Source organism: Scardinius erythrophthalmus (assembly GCF_964197995.2).
Source record: "Scardinius erythrophthalmus genome assembly, chromosome: 18".
Lineage (NCBI taxonomy): Eukaryota > Metazoa > Chordata > Actinopteri > Cypriniformes > Leuciscidae > Scardinius > Scardinius erythrophthalmus.
Genome location: NC_138238.1, coordinates 18,448,084 through 18,468,834, shown reverse-complemented (window position 1 = coordinate 18,468,834; position 20,751 = coordinate 18,448,084). Strand labels below are relative to the sequence as shown.

The following is a 20,751-nucleotide window of genomic DNA, read 5'->3' as shown; positions in this document are numbered from 1 at the left end:
GTTAGTTTTTTATGTGCGAGTTTTATTAAATGTATTTTTCCCTTTTTGTAATCATCTGGGATAGTTCACCCAACAATGTTTAACCACCTTCATGTCATTCCAAACTTGTATGACTTTCTTTCTCCTGTGAAACATAAAAGAAGATATTTTGAAGAATGTTTCAGCTGTCCATACAATTAAAGTCAATGTGGTACAAAACAACACTGGAAAAAAAAAATCTTCTTTTGTGTTCTGCAGATTGCAAAACAAAGAAAATCATACAGGTTTAAAAACATGAGGTTGATGACAGAATCCCTTTAAGGGCAACACAACCAACCAATTTTACAGATTTATTGTTTGTATATAGAGAAAAGCACGATAAACAGAAAAAGGTCATTTTTTAGCACATTCCTCCTAGAGCTTTGAGAGGTTAATAAAGTGAGACGTTGATGCTAATGCACAAATATTAAAAAGAAAAAACAATTACTGTAACATTCAAATGCCTGCTTAAGTTATTACAGATTACAGATATTACAATCTTGAAGTGACACTTGACAAGAAAATGTGAAATCGTACAAAAACTGTCTTTGATACTATATATTAATTCATAATGTAAAAAGCAAACACTTGTGGAACATGTAAGACGAGTTCTGACTAAAAATGAATTCTTTAATAAATTCTTTATTATTTACTATTTCCTTGTTATTACTAATGTTTATACGTCTAATTTAAGCTATTGTGGATGTTCAACAAATAATCAGTTGTCCTTAGGACATAAACACAATAAGGTAATAAAATGGTTTAAACACACATTAAGCCAATGGTATGATAGGAATCACTGTTTTGGGTTTCCAAGAAATGGGAATGTATGATAATAAATTAAGAGAGAACATGTGTGGGATGTTTGAATGAAGCTGATTACAAGTTACACCCCTAGTAGGTTTTTTAAGTTAAAGGAGCGAGTTCCTGATACCGGTGTATTGACATGTCTGTCCACAAGGAGGCACTACTGTAGTTCTGCAGAATGTTCCAGATCACACCTGTCAGTGGAGGCCACAGAGGAATGTTGGGACAGCTTTGCAGGGTGTTGTTGGGAAGCTGTCGGGTTGTCCATCCCAGAGTGCATTAGCGGCAGGTAAATGTCATCCATGTTGGGCAAAACAAAAACTTCCTGGAAAATGATTAGGAAATAGGACAAGAATTGTTATGGAGGTTAATTCAAATATTTTAAAGTACATAATTTAACTGAAATAATTAATAAAATATAATCAAAGTAAAAGCTGTCAGCAAGTTTCTAGTGAAGCTATCACAATCTCATCAAAACAAACCTGAAACTCATCTTGTAGCTTCTTTTCAATCCATTCAGTCACATGACAGAAAGTCACTTCTCGCTCTCCCAGTTTGGGCCTGACTCTAAGGTCAAGTTTCGGGGGTCCGCAGAAACCATACCTAAAAAAGAAACAACAAAACACTTATTATTCTGGTGCATGTATCCAAAAACATGTCTGCAAACCTGAATTTACAAAAATTACTTCAATATTCCATAAAAAACGTAACATACTTAAGTCACTTTGTAATTATGTAAAAGTCTTGATTTTGTTTTCAGACTGTACTAGAATATGCTTTCATGCTTGATTGTTCAAAAAACACATTATTTTTCACATATTTTACATTATTACAGCGCCTCTCTCCCCAGATTGGCCCGAACGCACAGTTTATTTCCTGTTTCGATTAAGCCCCTCCTTCCGAAATACGAAATGTGCTGTGATTGGTTTGCTAGCCCAGTGTGTCGTGATTAAGAGCGCTTAGCATGTCACGCCGCGCACCATAATCACAAGTTTCATCTGCTCAGGTGTAAATATTAAGGATGGCGTCAATTTCAAACCAATTCAAGCCTGATTCAAACTTAAGAATGTAAACAAACAAGAGGATCGTCCAGAACAGATTTCAAGCACAGACTTTGCAAGCACAGATTTCACAGGACGTTTCAGAGTGGTACTTTTTTTTTTTTTTTTTTACATTTTAGACACAAAGTTAATTTAATAATTTAATCATGATACTTGTCGGAAAACTATGGTAATACAAACAGTTAACGATCACAAAACCATGGTTCATTTTCCTACGGAGCGATGAACAACCTTACAAAAGCAAGAGCTCACAAAAACTACAGTAAACACTATATCAACACTAATTTTGTCTAGCAGGGGAGCCGGAGGCAAACAGCTTTACCCTTTTGTTTACATTGTAGCAACAAGATAAAACTTATAATTGGAACTTATAATAGAAAACGCAACTAGAAATAATAAGACATACTGACAAGTTGTGATCCACAAACAACAGAATGTCCAGACAAAGTGGTAATTGCTCCATTTCAGGAGAAGCTTTTGTGCGTGGCCGGCATTGTCACAGATAAACGTTGGGATTATAATGTTCAGGAACAGTGTTTAAAATAAATTTGACTCTAAGTTCGTCAGCCTCAGGAAGGTCAAACAAATGAGTTTTGGAAACGGGGTGGACAAAACAGTGTCTCTTTGACATAGCAGTAGCTCAACCAAGCCTTGCTCTTTGTTTTTGCGTATTCCATGGGTGTGGATTATTTAAATGAGTAACACTATGACTTCACAAGATCCAAAAAAACGCGATGTAGTCCAAACGAGCCGTTTATTGTAGTTCTTGAAGAGTGGATTCTGTTTAATAAAAGATCTCCCTTTGGAGTGGACTTTGAGCTTTGTAACCTTGCAGATCTTTTTTTATGCTCAAACAGCAACATTACACACTAACTAAAGTAGAAAAAGTGAAAAAGCATAATAATATTTTAATACTCTTTTGTCATGCTTTATTTTGATGTACTGACTAACATACTAAAGCACAAGTTAAGTATTTGATTATAATTTTATCTGTAGTGTGTTGCTCAATATTACATTAATTTAGTATATTTTAATTGTACTAAATTGCTACTTCATAATTGCAAAATGTGTCTAAACACAAGTTTTAATAGAAATTACATATTTTAGTACCATATATCCCTGTCAGTACACCGAGCAGTATAATTTAACCATATTTCAAAGACAATAAAAGTTATTACGAAACTACATATAAGACACTAAAATCCTGCTTAAAGGAACACTCCACCGTTTTTTTAAATAGGGCTTATTCACCTTCTTTCCTACATTTAGATAGGTGGGCAAATGCATTTTTGTCTCAGTGCATGCATTGTTTAAGTTTGACAGGGTCGGCGCTAGCTTAGCTTAGCATAATGAATTGAATCCTTTGTTGCCAGCTAGCATGTCCTGAGTAAAAGTAATATATATATATAAAAAAAAAAAAACTAATTACTAATTGTGGCCTGCGTATTTACAACGAGTACAAATAGCGATGCAGATTAACACTAGGCGATTTCCTAGGCAGATATTGACTTATATATTAAGGACTATATTAGGGGAAAGCACAGGCGAAGCACTGCTACTTGGGCGTGATATCTCTGCACCCAAGTAGCAGTGCTTCACCTGTGCTTCCCCCTAATATAGTCCCAAGTCGATATCTGCCTAGGAAATCGCCTAGTGTTAATCTGCATCGCTATTTGTACCTGTTGTAAATACGCAGGCCACAAGAACTAATTAGGTGGGGTTTTTTTTTTATATTACTTTAACTCAGGACATGCTAGCTGGCAACAAAGGATTCCATTCATTATGCTAAGCTAAGCTAGCGCCGACCCTGTCAAACTAAAACAATGCATGAACTGAGACAAAAATGCATTTGCCCACCTATCTAAATGTAGGAAAGAAGGTGAATAAGCCCTATTTAAAAAAACGGTGGAGTGTTCCTTTAAGCAGGTCAAAACTATACTATACTTTCATTTAATTGAAATGAACATGCAATTAAGTGTCAGGAAACATAACATTCATTTCAAACTTAAGTATATTCTTTTAAAGTATATTAATTCCATGCTATTTTTTTTTCACAAGGGGCCCCCACAGTGAAATTGCATCGGTCCACAATCCTGCTCCTCCTCTTTGCATCATTGAATTCATCACATCATGCCCAGTTAGCAGACTTGTCTCTAATCCTTAATTATCAAATTGAAATTGAATTACAACAAAAAGTTAAAGAGTGAATGACACCAATCATTAAGGAGCGTGATTGCTTTCGATAATCTCTGTAATCATTGTGTGAGCTTAAGCAAAGCTTCAATCCCCGATGCAACATTAACAGCGTGTTCAATGGCTTGTACCATATTCTGTCTGTGGGGGGAGGAGGAATGTTGACGGCCAGGGTTCCAGAGAGCTCTTTAACTTCCACCGCAAGCAGAAGAGGGGTGTTGGACATTTCTTCTATCTTCTTCTTTATGTACTCATTTTCTTTGGCCTTCTGGAAGTACTTCGACTTGGCAATCTTGTCAACAAATTTCAAAATCCGCCTGCTAGTGCTGCCTCCAGCTGCAGCCCTGCGGGGGGCAAAGTGAATTTTTCATCAGATGGCTTTGATTTATTTTAAGAAGTATTTTTGACAAAGAACTCAAAAAAGACAGAGATTATGTTTTAAAGGCATAATTCATCCAAAAATCATATCGCTCCAAACCCTCTTGGCTGGAACGCAAAAGGGGACATTTAGCCAAGCTGCTCTTTTCCATACATTGAAAGTGAATGGTGACCGTGGTTGTTTCTAGTCCCCATCCACTTTCACTCTATGGACAAGAAGCAGGGTTTACATACTCTGAAATATCTCAATATATTGCATGTATTATATTGCATTCAATTGAAGAAAGAACGGTTTGGAACGACACGAGGTTAAGAAAATTTAATTTTCCGGTGAACTATCCCTATAATGTCAGCAAGCCACTTGACAACATCTCGATGTTTAATTTACAAAGACAGCATTTCTGAAATACATCCCATCCAAATAATGCAAATAGTTGCAACATCCCAAACTCTGAGATCTCAGAGAATAACGAATTATGTTTATTGAATTATGTTAATTGTTCAGTAAATAATAATTACCCCTCAACACCAGCTAGAGCCTTTTCTGTCAGGGTTCCTTGAGTGTCAGCAGATGAAACTTCCTCCTCATCCGAGGATCCTGCACTTGAGGATTCCTCATCACTGTCAGCCAGCACAGAGAGCCTGGACCTGCTACTGCACAACACATCCAGACAGGACCTCATCATAACCAGATATAGACATAAACCCACAAATGACACTAGGATTATACTGAGTTTGAATGTTTTTTGTCTCTTATGCTCACCAAGGCTGCATTTACTTGATAAAAATACAGTAAAAACAGTAATATTGTGAAGTATTTCTTTGTTTTCTATTTAAATATATTTTAAAATGTTGTTTATTCCTTTCAGCAACCATAACTCTTCAGTGTCACATGATCTTACATCAGAGATCCTTCAGAAACCATGCTAATATTTGGTGCTCAAGAAGCATGGCTTATCAATGCTAAAACGGTTGTGCTGCTTAATATTTTTGTGGAAACCAAGATATATATATATTTTTTAATGAATAGAAAGTCCAAAAGAACAACATTTATTTGAAATCAAAAATATTTGTTGTAATCTAACAGTGTTTACTGCCAAGTATTGTTTTTCTGCAGGTCATATAGTAGACTTTATATATGCCATGCTGTTTTGAGATAATAAGTACTGGATGATGACAATTCAGAAAGGTTATTTTATTCTCCAAAAACTTACAGCACATTGATTGTCTCCAACTCTGTCTCTGCCTCAAGGACTCCCTCCTTCCCAAGTTTGGAGAGGTTGATTTTAGTCTCTAGAGTCATCTGTAGTGCTCCTGTGTACTCCACCTCCACATGCAACCATAGACCTGACACAGAAAGATATTTTTCTTTTAATAATAGCAAAAGTTACCTGTTGTTGTTATAACTGTTGTTACAAAAACTTTTACATTCAGCAATAAATATCTAGTTCAGTCATGCAACTCTTTACCACATAGCACAAGCTGCACTGTAAAATCCAACAGTGATTCTAACTAACACTTTTTAGTTAACTTTACTTAATGTCTTAACTTAATTGTAAAAATCTAGTAATCTGCACTATTCACATACTATGTTTACTAAGAAAACCCAAGTTAAGATTAATTGATTGGTTTGAGTGTGGTTTTTGAGGCGGGGAAAATCTTAATGGACGTTTCACTCATTTCCTCCACTTCTGCAGTTATTTTTCTCTGTTTGCATTCACTCATTTCCCAAAGTCATCTTGAATGTTGACATTTTAATACAAATGAAAAATTTGAGAGAACATCGCACAAGCTGACTTCATAAATTGATGTTGATTTTCCTCAAATGTTTTAGTCACCATTATGGTGATCAATGTTCCCTTTGGTTGGGCACTTGGAACTTAATTTATACTATTGTAATTCGCTTCCCATTGATGCAGCGATTGCAACAAGAAATCAGTTATTCGGTTTTAAAGGAAGAGAAGTGTATATATATATATATATATATATATATATATATATATATACTGTATGTATATATATATATATATATATATATATATATATATATATGTATGTATATGAATGAATGAATGAATGATGTATAACATAACTATATTTTATGTCAATTAATGATCTTTTATAATTTTGTTGCTAACACTTATGTCCTAAACACCTTGTGAAACTTTTAATTGGGTTTATATAATCCTTCTATATTTGTGACAATCTTGCAATTGATCATACTTGAGTCACACAGACTTCAACATTCAGCCTGCAAAACACAACAATGGTAACAATTATATGTTATTTAAAGTAAATTATCAAGTACAGTCCTTTTTTAGTTACTAGAACTCCTGTGTAAGTGAACTATACTAAGCATTTGTCAGTACCACATACTATTCCTATTTAACTTTACTTGTTTTTTTTTCGGTTTGCATGCTTTTTTTTTTTTTTAAGTAAGTCCAACTAATTAGATTTTACAGTGTGATTGGCCTTTGCTGTTTCTGCAACCAATGAGATTACTTGCTCAACAACTGAATAGTCTGGTTCAGTATTCGCTGTAGGCTAGTCCTGCAGCATGCCATCAGAGATCCATCTGGATCAGATTCTGAATGATTATCAAAACAAGATGGAGTCCATCAACACCCCTAATGCTGGCACAGTGCTATACCTCGTCCTCGGTCGACATTTCATTAAGTAACATTAAGCAGTTTTGATTTATATGCTGTTTAATGTTGATGATATGATTGCATATGATATCGCAAGTTTCTGCATCTTCTTCAAAACACTTCTTCTTCTTGTGTTTTGATATTCAGTACTCTTTCATAAGATGCATAATAGCACCCCCTACCTTATAAAAATGAAAACACGGAAAGCTGTTAAAACTCAGGGAAGCTCTTTCTCATAAAAGACGAGATAACTCGTCAATGGCAGGGAAAGAATTAAAGAAATGCTTATTCAGAAAATGCGTGATTTCTTCTTATAAATTAAATAAAAAGTAATAAAAAAGTAACAATTAAAATGTTAGATATATCAGCTCAGCTCACATATATTAATTTCCTATTTTAATATTGACTAATAATGTTGTAAGGTGCTGAAATCAAAGACTCTAAGAGCCTGTGTTACTAACCTATATGGTCAAGATCTGTACATGGATGGAAGTCCATATAATTATAGCACAGTAAAATGCCCACAAGTCTACTAGCACACATTATAAATCCATAAATGGGATGAGACCTGAGCGAGGGAGCCAGACAGTTGAAAGCCATTACATGTTACATAATGCTCACAGATCATGATGCGGAGAGTAAAAGACACACACTGTGCCCTACACAATAACAGCTTCACTTCTCGTGGGGATAATACATCCCGCATGTTCTTCACATTGAGCTCTTCACCATGCAGCTGAGCGTGTAAACAGACACGTGTACACGCAAGCTGCTATTCGCTGAGGAGAGTGAGGTGATGTTATGCGCTCTTTTGATCCCTGAGATTACAGAAGGATAATAACATCTCATCTACTACTCAGTGCAGGAACACATACGCTCAAGCAGTCGTGATGGATGAATGACCAAATGCTCTTTTATAAGAGGCTCTTAGGAGCCCCACTCACCTCTGCTGTTGATCTGTGGCAGTGAAGTGCCTGTTATCTGGGGCATACTGGAGCCCATGGCCAGTTCGGTGAGGGTCAGTTCATCCATGAAGTAAGGCAACTGTGGTAAAAGAGGGTAAACTCAGAAACACATGCACACAGGGTAGGACTATTATTATCATAATCTATTTATTTCACTTGAGGAAGATAAAAAAAAAAAATCCTTTATCCAGTTAAAGAACATGATGTAATTCCTGTCTGTTCTCTTACCCGAATTTTGCTCAGCTTTCGCTGTATTTTCTGTTGGACTTTATCAGCCCAGTACTTTTCATGGAGGAAGTCCCAAAAGATTCGACCAATTATTGCGTTCAACCAGACAGGCTTTGTTTCATCCTCACTGCAACAAAAGGTCTGCTCCTAAGAGGGTGATGAAGACACATTGTAATTTTCTACAATGTGGGGTAAGCTGCACCCCTTTTGACTTAAATAGTCCTCAAAGCAAGGAGAAATTAAATATTAAATAGGTAAAAATAATAGTTCTTCATATATTTCAAGATATTTGCTCTCAACTGAAAACACTGTGCCAAAAATATTGCTTCTGAACAAAAGTGGTCCAGTGGCACAACTTGCTCCACTTTAGGGGTAAACTGTCACATCTAGAGATATGTTGAATCATTTGGAAAATATGTGAAAGATTTGCATTTTAAAATTGAAATATGAACTTTTTATTATTATTAATCCAATTCCAAAATCCCATTCCAAAACTGTATGAAATTTTATGATTTTTTATGACATTATGAAAGTGTGCCTCAAAACAACATTTTGAAATGTGATTAATAAATTAGCTTCAATTATGTTTCAGAATATTATATGCTGTAAAACATCTTTCAGCATTTTGTAATATATTTCCTGCATTTGAAGGCAAAACTAACAGGGAAATAAGCTTAATTTAATAATTCATGGGTAATCTTTAACCAAATAATTTACCTAGTTTTATATTTACCCAGTTTTATATAGCAATTTACCATCATGTACTGTATAGGAGGATCTTTGTTGACATCTTTGTACGCATGCGCGAGTGGTTGTGTGGCAACAAATCAAACAGTATTGCGGGCTGTAAAGACGCGACGAGCACTTTCAAGAGAGTTAGCGGGCAAAATCCACAATATATAAGCACTTTAACATCTGAAGACCGGAGGAGGTTTGGAGAGAAGCTCAAAATTTGTATTGGTGACAAAATCGAAGTTATTCAAAGCCCATATGAGATCTCCGCTGACTGTGCGTGCAACTCCCCAAACAGACGAGGCATTTATACTTGAGCAACTGTTTTGTTTTAGACTGAACACCAGACCATACAACTGATTTAGACGCGCAAACTGGGTGATGATGAGATGTACTAATATCCGTCTGCTCGGGCAGATTCGGCTCAAAGTCGTGCATCTGCGGATGCGGAGGCGGAGGCGCGCGCGCTGTAAAGCCGAATCTGCCCGAGCAGGCGGATATTACTAGTTTTTTTATTACCTTCGCGCTCATGCGGACGCGTCGAGTATAAACAAGGTTTTACAGCTCAGCCACTTGTTTTTTCATATTTTTTTGCAAGTGGAAGATCTTGGTTTACATTTGGACTTGGATGTGATCTTATAGGCTTGAAAAGGTTGGTGACCACTGCATAACGCAAACCCAGTCAAACGTTTGACAGCAGTATCTTCTATTCTATGCGCCTTATAATCCGGTGCGCCCTATATATGAAAACAGTTATAAAATAGGCCATTTATTGAAGGTGCGCCTCTGCTTATAGTGCGGAAAATACGGTAGTCTGGGTGCTGTGGATCGCGGTTTGGGACACCTGAATCAGAACGCGAAAACATATGACTCGGTTGATTTGACTCAGTTTTATTATTTTTTATTTTATTCAATCTTCTATAAATACATAGTCACTAAGACTTAGGCCTACCATGAACAAAATGAGCCTCACAAACTCGATCAGTAACGTTAGGAATCCAGGCTTCGGAGCGTCCAGGTTCAATCGCCTAATTGCACACAACCATTTCTTTCGTTTTTCACGATCCTTTTCGGAGGGAATTCGAAAAAACTTTTTATCAGGCCCCCAACGAGCCGTACAATCCACCACACAGCAAGAGTGAACCATCCTCTTCTCTAAATCCTCCTCCAAACGTGCAAAACAATCAATTTATATGTATCTAGCGGTGTTTTCTGCCACACGATTCCCATGATGCAACGCGGCAAACATAAACAATGACGCCACAAAAGATCCGCCTATAGCCAACATGTTTGAGACCTACAAAATGCGCTTATACATACCTGCCATGTAGAAAATTGACTTTATGCCAAAAAAGCATTAAATAAATAGCATTAAAAAAACGCTTTTCTATTCAGCGGCACACTAGCGTTAAAATTTGTAATCAAATTTTTAAGCGGTGAGGATGAATTAAATTACTCAAAAGTTTATAACCCATTTATATTGTTATAAAAGAATTCTGTTTTACGTAAATGCTGTACTTTGAACTTTCCGTTCATCAAAGAATCCTGAAAAAAGTGAGTATATAAAACAGAGTGTCTATTTACACCAATAGCTCGCCTTGTTGGCAGAGGCTATTTACCCTAACTCCACCAACCATTTTCTGATTAAGCCAGACAAAATTGCAAAAGAAATCCCATTGAAAACAGGATCAGTTCAAACTCATTGTTCTCCCTTTTCCCATTGCATATCAGCTCGGAGAGGTGGTTAAAAAATAAATAAATGAAGAAGATATTTGAAAAGTGGAAATAAAGAGGAACGAGTGTTTAATAGTGTGAATAATGTATTTATCAGGTTAGAGGTAGTTGTAGGGGAGGGCTTTAGAGACAAGGACGATAAAAGGATTAGTTCACCCAAAAATTAAAATTATGTCATTAATTACTCGCCCTCATGTCGTTCCAAGGCGTTCATCTTCAGAACGCAGATGAAGATCTTTTTAGTGAAATCTGAGAGCTTTCTCTCCCTCAATTGACAGCCTACGCAGACTCCAGTGGTTTGACCTTGATTTTATGAAGCGACGCGTGTGCTTTGCACAAAAAAAAAACATTATTTGCCACATTATTTACAAAATATTTTGAGATTAATATTTTGTAAATAAAGTGGTAAATTATGTTTTTTGCGCAAACAAATCACTCGCGTCGCTTCATAAAATTGAGGTTAAAGGAGTCACATGGATTACTTGGATTATGGGTTTTTGGGTGAACTAAACCTTTGTCCCAATAAGTCAGCATCCATTTATGACTTTAATAAATATAATCATTTACACTGAATATGTTGTTATTATTGTATACTGTTTTATAATACACTGAGGTGCAAATAGTATCTGCCCAGTATAAATAGCATCTAACAACAATTTACTTGAAATTGACTACATGAAAACAGAGCACAGCTCATATTATTTTTAGGCTACTGTATTTTTGGTCAAATAATTGCCTGGTTGAGCATAAGAGACTTAACATTTAAAAATGATACTGACCCCAAACTTTTGAATGGTAGTCTATGATGAATCATTGGAAAAATATGTGAAATATTTGCATTTTAAAATGAAAATATGAATTTGATTGTTTATAAATAAGCAAATTCATTAAAGGGGTGGTTCGGGATTTTTGACATCAGACCTCATTTTTAAGTCAGCCTGGTTGTTATTCATCAGTGGAGACATTTTTTTAAAAAAATTATCCAGTCCTTATATTTGGACAGTTAGCCGATGCTAGGCTAGCGCGAGTCAAGGGTAGATGTTAGCCAGCCATTAAAAACCGCTTTACCCACTCCACAGTGCACCAAACGCAAATCAATTATAACACTAGACTATCGATGAAAATGTACGTTGAGAGAATAATTTTAGAAATCAAACTTACCTTTCATCACATTGCATTAGTTATAATTTGTTCCCTGTAATCATAAGCCTTGTCTACAGCAGCAGCGGAGTGATATTGATTACCTAGGCAACCGAGTGAGCCGGTACACACATGTACTGCACACACTGTAGTGCGCTTCTGTTCTGTGTTTACTTTTTGCCGCATTACTAACTGGAGCAAAGTAAAATTCCGCAGCTGCTGAGAAACTAGTTCCTTTGGGATCATTGAGATGAAAGGTAAGTTTGATTTCTAACATTATTCTCTCAACGTACATTTGCATCGATAGTCTAGTGTTATAATTGATTTGCGTTTGGTGCACTGTGGAGTGGGTAAAACGGTTTTTAATGGCTGGCTAACATCTACCCTTGACTCGCGCTAGCCTAGCTAGCCTAACTAAGGACTGGATAATTTTTAAAAAAAAATGTCTCCACTGATGAATAACAACCAGTCTGACTTAAAAATGAGGTCCGATGTCAAAAATCCCGAACCACCCCTTTAATCCCATTCCAATATTTTTTGGGGGCACATTTTCATATTGTCAGTGTCATGTTCTGTTTGTTTTGACTTTCACTCGTCACATGTGTTCCTTTGTTCACCATGGACACTAACTACATTTATCACAGCTGTTCATCCTTTAGTTAAACATCTCTGTGTATTTAGTTCCTGCCTATGGTTCAGTTCATCGTCCAGTATTGTTCGTGTGTGATGTTTGCACGCTGTCTCAGTTCTGAGCTATATAAATAAACCTTGTTGTTATTTGTCATCTTCTTAGTCTTCCTTGGATATCTGTGACACATATAATACAGCCAGTAAAAGTTTCAGGTTTCAGTAAAACAAAGGTTTAAATCCAGTAAACAAATGTATTTCCTGCATTTAGAGGCAACACATTTTTGTTTTACAGTTTTTTTTTCAATTTTAGCATCTGCCTCTAAGCATCTGACACACTTCCCACACCCACAGGAATGAAGCTTTGTTTAATAATTAATGGCGAATCTTTAGCTAAATATTTAACCTAGTTTTATTCATTAGCAATTCACCATCATGTAAAGCCAACATGTTTTAGACCAAGATAAATGTGCTTTGACATACAGTAGGCCTACCTGTCATGTAGAAGATTTACTTTGACGTGCTTTGGCAACATCTGTTTATCAGTATATCAGGCTTTTGTACATGGTCACGTGACAAAGATTATTCACAGCTTGAGCGTTTACAGGGATGACAAAGCTTGTCCACTGACACAAAGCGTTCTATGACAAAGCATGTTTGTTTAAAGCTCACCTGCTCTTTGTCAGTAGGACTGCCCTGGGTGCTGCTTTGGCAGGGGCTTTGAACAGGACTGGCGTGTGCTGAGAAGACGAGACTGGACATGTAAGAAGTGTAGTCTGGTATGTTCTCCTTTACTTTGCCAACCAGATCACTGTGGAACACATCTTCACTGCTGTCCTTGACTGAGCCGTCACCACCACGTGACAGACCAAAAGTGTTCTCCTCACACAATACAGATTTAGCTACAGAGCAAAAGAAATGATTAGAATAGTGTTTCCACTTTGTTTAATGATCATACATTTTAACTAATCGAATATTGCTTGTACCACATCTAGCCATATTTTAACCATATTCATACTGACTGGATGAATTTAACTGAATGGATGTATGTTGATTCTAAGCAATCAGTTAGTTAATAGTTAATAATAAGTAAGGGTTAATGCCCGACGAGGTGTCCATTATCAGGTATTAATGGACGACGGCGAGGCGTGAACCGTCCGACACGCAGCGGAGGCGTTCCTTGGTTACGCCTGACGGTTTATTTAGGTGTACATTATCACTTTTTAACGGACACCCTGCAGCCAATCAGAATCGAGTATTCACCCAGACCATGGTATAATAATAGTTAACAATAAATTGTTAACATGATAATCTTTTTTGAGAGCAGAAATCTTAACTTTTTCATTTATTTATGACTGACAATATGCATCACATTAAAGGGATAGTTCACCCAAAAATTAGGCTAATTCTGTCATTAATTACTCACCCTCACGTCATTTCAAACCTGTAAGAACGTTGTTCATCTTCGAACACAAATTAAGATATTTTTGATGAAGTCCAAAAGCTTTTTGACCCCCCTATAGACTGCAATGTAGTTACCACTTTCAAGGCCCAGAAAGGTAGTAAAGACATCATTTAAATAGTCCATGTAACTACAGTGGTTCAACCTTAATGTTATGAAGCAACGAGAATACTGTTTGTGTGCAAAAAACAAACATAAATAACGACTTTATTCAACAATTTCTTCTCTTTCTTCTCTTCCACATGCGTGTGATGCTGACGCAGGAGCCGGCCAATACTGAGCCGGCTTTCTGACGTAGAACCCGGAAGCGCTGCACTGTGTTCACAATGTGAACAGCGTCAGAGACTGACACAGGAGAGAATAAATTGTTGAATAAAGTCATTTTTTGGACACACAAAGTATTCTCGTCGCTTTATAAAATTAAGGTTAAAGGGGTCATATAATGCCATTTTTGTACAAGCTAATATGATTATTTAGGGTCTAAATTAAAAGTTTGTAATATACTTTAATTAAAAATTCTCATTAGTATTGTAAGAAAACGTTGTACATAGAAAACATGCCGTAATGTACCCTGAGTGTAAACAGCCGCATTCATCGTGAAGCGTGCAGCAAGCGATTTGCAAAGATTTATAAAGATTAATATAAAGGTTAATAAAACGTTACACTCACTTCTTCTTCTGGAGGTGCAGCAGGAACACGAATAGTTGGTACCGATCCTTTTTTCAGGAGCAGCTTCTTAGCAAAACCAGCTTTATAACGTTACTGACTCTCGTTTTTGTAAAGCAGTCTGGTGTGTGAAATGATTCGCGCAAACATGAAAGCATTGAAGTTGATCGTGGGGAATATTCCCTTCGAAAACAAACTCAGCCACTGCGTCTTCAGCGGTTCGGATTTAGGAACATCAAAATGACTGCTGTGTTCCTTATAACACCCAAGAACAGAACACCACAATCGCTTAGACGCCATTCTGCTCATAGCCAGTGCTCCAGCGTATCAACAATGACCGCGCCGGTCCGCGCGGACTATGATTGACAGCTCACTCACGAGCGAGGGCGGGTCTGTGTTGAAACGCTGCTGTCAATCAACAATCGTGGGAGGGGCGTCGATTTTGTGACGTCACAAAATCGAAATGGGGGAAAACATATAAGGAGATTAAAAAAAAAACACTGGATGGATTTTTATCATTTTATGATGGTTGTGTACAGGCACTGCCAACACACATTTCAGTACAATCAACTTGTAAAAGTGCATGTACCATTATATGACCCCTTTAAACCACTTTTGTCACATGGACTATTTTAACAATTTCTTTACTATCGTTCTGGGCCTTGAAGGTGGTAATGACGTTGCAGTCTGGGGTGTCAGAAAGCTCTCAGATTTCGTCAAAAATATCTTCGTGTTCCGAAGATGAACGAAGGTCTTACGGGTTCGGAACGACATGAGGGTGAGTAATTAATGACAGAAATTTAATATTTTGGTGCAGTAACCCTTTAAGTTGATTAGTTTATAGTTTATATTAAAACTGTGTTATCCAAATGAATAGAAATTTTATATGCAATTTAAATACATACATCTTAAATTTAGGCCTAATTTTTTTTGGAGTGGTGGCATATTTATTCATTCTTTGTTTTTGACTAACACAAAGCAAAGTTAAAATATTCCCTTATTAACAAAAATAAAATAGATTAAAAGAAATGATCAATAAATTACATTAAAAGCCTGATCAAATATGTTATATAAATCAAATATCATACACACATGCAAAAACATTTTTTGACATTTTGTCAAATTATGTTTTTTGTACGTACGTTGTATGTTCACTTCATCATGAATGATTGCAACTTTACCACCAAATATAGATTCAAAAAGGTCCTCTTCTTTGTGAACGGACACAGAAAACAGTCGATGGAACCATTCCTCTTTCTCCCGTCCCGTTCGTCCAAAGAGGTAAAGTGTGACAGGTTGGGAAACATTAGTCATAGATCCAGGGGGTTTCTCTACTTTCTGAACCTCGCCCGGACCCTCTACTGTCTCGTCTTCTTCCACAGCTCCTTCTCCTTCAGCCAAAATTATGCAGATAGGATACTTCCTGTTCCACACTCTCTTGTGTGCCAAAGCCAGTGGCAGAAGAAATACCTGTTACCAAGGCAACAACTTCATTATGATTATGTGACATCCATGCAACATTCTGCCACATTATAATTCAAGCTATTTGGGTTTAGAGACCATAAGCAAAACTGTGTCGCACTACCACTGAAGGGCAATGCACCTCTTTCTACTAAGGGGATACAAACCTTGCTGCCAGTGAGTCGAAATATCCGTGAGTGGGTGAATTGCTTTTCGTAGCAGGGCTCATCAAAGGCAGCCCAGCGGGGAATGTTGTTACGTGGGTAGTCAAGCCGCAAACAGGGTCCATCCAACGTGACAAACACGGAGTGCATGAGAGATGGCTGATAAGTCTCTGGATCGTATGTGTAAATCTCGTTCATCCAGCCCTGGAACACAGATACACTTTGCTTAAACTCTACTGTAATCTCTGCATCCTCGCTACAAAGTTTAACACAAAGACTGACAAATTCAAGAAGTAGGGCATCAGGATAAGAGCTGTGATGAGCAGTGGGTGTATTTTATTCTGCATCAAGACACTGAAGAGCAGAGTTTATAACACAGCAGATTGGTAATAAGGGTTTTGCTCAGTTTTTGGAGAGAAGCAAGATGCTTAATGCTTACTTTAGACACTGTGAAATTCACTGCAGTGTGTTAAAAATAAAAACTGATTCCCGAAGGACATAAGCTTTGACACATTGAAGTGCAGGTCTTGGTTTAATAGCAGTCTGCAAGTTCTGTTGCTTTTCTTAGCATTTAACCCTATATTGAAAAGACCAACTACATGTCTTCTGCCCCCTCATGGATTATCCATGCTCTTCAGGAATTAGAAGGACTTGTAACAATTTCCAAAATGTCTGCCTCTGTGTCATGAACTCGTGATGCATTTGTTTTTGCTGGGAAATTAAGTAAGAACAACTTTTATATTGTTATTGATATTTCAAAATGAAATTGTAATAAGTGGATATTCAGGATATTCAACTTATGCTAACTTGATTTTTTTCATACTTTATAAACAGAAACATTGTGTTGAAAATGGGTGTATCAAATATGGCTAAGAAATATGGGTATTATTCATCAGCTAAAAATGTCTTTAATTAAAAATCTCTTTACTAAGATACATTTATAATGGAAACTGATATTTATATGCATCAAATTAATCAAAAGTGACAGTAAAGAGTGAAGTAAAAAATACTGACCACAGAAGAGAGGATATATAAGCGTATATTGTATATATTACAGTTCTTTTTAACATATTGTCCAAAAATTCAATAGAATGTTTTGATATTCTGACTATTATTTCATACTGGGTTACATTACAAATGCATGCATTATATTAATGTATGCAAGTTTCCATTGAAAGTACACCAATTCTGTTTTAACAAATATATTTGCAATGAAAATGCAACTCACCTTGAGGGAAGGTACATTGCTCTGCGGGGTTTCAAAGAGAATGTTATTATAGGGGGTCCCATGTAGTCTATGTTGGTGACCGGTGGACAGGTCTCTGATGGAGCCCCAATGGATGAGCACAAGCCCCAAAATTAATCCAAACACTAAACCAAGGAACAGGCCAGACCAATATGCTGACAAAGGAATGATAAAATAGCAGTATGACACTAATCCAATATAACCAAGAGCCACTCCTGGCACTGGAGAGGAGCCTTGCTTTGTCAAACCTTGATCAGTTTTGTTAATGCTGGTCTCCATCACAGGTCCAATGTCTATCTGTGTGCTATGGTGGTCATGTGAGAGGGAGGATTTCTGCAAACACCGTTTACGATGTCTCACAGGCCAGTTGCACTCCGGTAGAACCTCACTTTCTACTTTCCTAGCACGTTTAGGAGATTCGGATACAGTCAAATCAGTGTTCGATTTCCCGATTCCGACGTTTTTGTAGCTTGGAGAGTCCATCGATCCTGTGCTCCTTTGGTGCTTGGGGCTTCCAACACTTTCCTCACGCATGATCTTACTGAACATGCTCAAAGGCTCCTGCATGGCCTCTGAGAGCTTGCGTCGGGTGTCCTCCAGCTCCATTTTAAAGAAGCTTGCTTTGGGCTCAGTGGGGGACAGGTTGACCGGAGATGGAGGGGCGGTGCGGGAGTCACCATTGCGGCTTTTGGGCTGGGTGAATTGCGTCCACAAGTGCAGATTGAGCTTGGAATCAGACCTGGATTGAGACACTTCAGGCTCACTGCGAGAAAGCTCGGTGGAAATCGACTTTACAAGGCTGAGGAGTGGTTTGGGCTTTAAAGAAGACTCTTTCAGTTCCAGTTCTGTAGATAATGACTTCACTAAGCTGGCCAAGGGCCGGTGAGTAGGCGAGAGGAAGCCAGACCCCGGAAGAAAAGAGTCTCCCAGGGAGCCTGATGAAGGTGGAGAGAGAGGAACTTTGAATGCAGGTGAGCTGAGACCCCACTCCCCCTCTGTCTGAATGTCGACCGAACATGGTCTTTGGGTATGGAGGGAGCTGAGTGACTTTTTGCCATCACAGTCCAAGGTGAATATGAGGTCATCGTCGTCAAGATTGTCCCATTCACCCTCGGTGTCCGTCAACTGGATCACTATTCCCCTCCGGTCCGTGTCATGCTGTGGCTGTAGACCCAGCCTCTGGATATCACTGGACAATTTGTGGGTTCCTTCATTCCCTGTCATCCCTGCCATGATTTATCTCTACACGGCACAAGTAAAACATTTTTGAGTCAGCAAAAACAAGACAATGAAACTATTTTGCCCCAGATATCTGGGCAACACAGTTATTTTGCTTCCATCAGCAGTTTTTAAAGCATTACACAGCATTATATGACTATGAGAAAGATTCTTTCTTTGGCAATGCTCATTTTGGACAAAACATTGACTGGACTTTTGTTCCACAATCAAGTAACTTCTACAACTCTTTTCCCTCTACAGCAGTGGTTCTCAACCAGGGATGACTTCAAATTATTTAAATTAATTATGCTAAAATATAAATTTACTCAAGAACTTCTTCAGCACTCCCAGTTTCTGTTAATTCACGAGTTCACACTTATACATAATCAGATTGAGTAAAAGAGTATGCGTGTTTGGCGTGCTGTCCGAGGAGAGGGTCCCGAGCTCTGTATTTTGGCCCGAACCCAGAGTACTCCCCCCGGATCTCTGGTTAAGATAGTAAGTAACCAGGCGAGTGTGAAGAGACAGGGTGGTGGAGGGATGCTGAAAACTGTCGGGGAACATGTTGATTTCAAATATACCGTCTGATAAAGGGGGCTTTCAAGTCAAAAAGCTGAGAACCACTGCTCTACAGATGACCCTCTTTGAATATGAATATTGTCTAGACTAGAGTTATAAATCTTATATAATGCATATACAGTAGTCGACATTTGAAGTGGATCAAAAAAGTTCATCAAAGTTGTCCTATAAGAACGGGCAGGGTTTTTCCTGCATAGAGAATTATGAGGTGGCCGCCTCCGTCAAATTTCGTGCCACCTCCGGCTCTCAACAAAACTCGGACAGACAGTCATGGTCAGATACATTTTTTCCACCGTGACGGTTCTGTTGCGGTTACCGCTTGTGTCCATTCTCAAACCGTATAGTGCTGCTGCTGCTGCGCGCAATGCGCGGATAAGTAATAAAACATTCAATTCCAATTAATCGAGGGTGGATGACAGATAAATAATTTTGTGTTGAGTTTAATAAAGACACGGAACTCGGTAAAACGCAATGAACGTGCGTCACTTTACTTTCGTTTTCAACAACGTAACGTTAATTCTCTTCATGGAAAACCAATCAAGGAAAACATATCAGGAGGACTCGACAATAACGCTTGTCTGGGACCATATACTTTGTCCGGGACACGTGTGTTTTTCTTTCTTTCTTATTTGAAGGGAAAAGTGAGAGAGAATTGTAGCCCATCCGGATAAATGCCCTGATTAAAAAAAAAAATAATATAAAAATATTCCGAATCGCCGAAAACGTGAGGATGATTCTGTTTTATTTAATTTTATGTAAGTGGCGATTGAGAGCCTATAGCTGATAATAATATAGGCCTACCTAATGTACTGACGGTAACACTGTTGCGCTGTTGAGGCTCGTGCTGTTATTTGTAACATATTATAGTTAAGAAACAATATATAGCCTAGGCTACACACGATCAGAGTGATGTTTTCCTGAATGCCATCAAGATTGAAACCGAGACTGATTTCATAACAGTTCAATAAACAAATAGTTAAAATTAAGTCACTTACATTTGAGACGCAATGACTGTTTTTGTTCTGTTTCTGCAGCGAAAATAGTTCCAAACAAAGATCACAGCAGAACCGTAACGTATCTCACAGCAACACTCAGCCGTGTTTCATTACTGAATGATTCAGCGTTTTGAACGAATCGATTGAGTCAAAGATTCAATTACCTATTCATAAACTGCCTCATTCGGAATGAATCAGCCTTTTGAACGAATCGTTTGAATGAATGACTCAATGACTCGCTCATTAAGACGGTCGCCTGCCGCCTCCTACTGGCGGTTTAGTTTCATATAGTATAATCTTTTCAACATTCCTTATTTGTATATTCAAAAATATTTAAAATAATCTAATTTAATACAGTTATAATTTTTCAATGTAAATTTTTTAATTTGATTGGAAACAGCCTAATGTCTTATTTTAATTGAATATATT

At 37.5% G+C, this 20,751-nt stretch overlaps 1 protein-coding gene across 1 annotated transcript; it reads right to left on the bottom strand.

Moving 5' to 3' along the window:
- Positions 1–11: 11 nt before the first annotated feature.
- On the bottom strand, positions 12–18,763 carry tex2l (testis expressed 2, like; the record flags this gene model as incomplete). The annotated part of the gene is made up of 11 exons (XM_081391992.1): positions 12–1,150; positions 1,308–1,428; positions 4,211–4,423; positions 4,977–5,111; positions 5,672–5,804; positions 8,050–8,149; positions 8,299–8,442; positions 13,204–13,433; positions 15,841–16,129; positions 16,288–16,488; positions 17,513–18,763. The coding sequence occupies 11 exons, from the start codon at positions 18,761–18,763 to the stop codon at positions 986–988; spliced, it is 2,982 nt and encodes a 993-aa protein (XP_081248118.1). The 3' UTR covers positions 12–985.
- Positions 18,764–20,751: the final 1,988 nt, after the last annotated feature.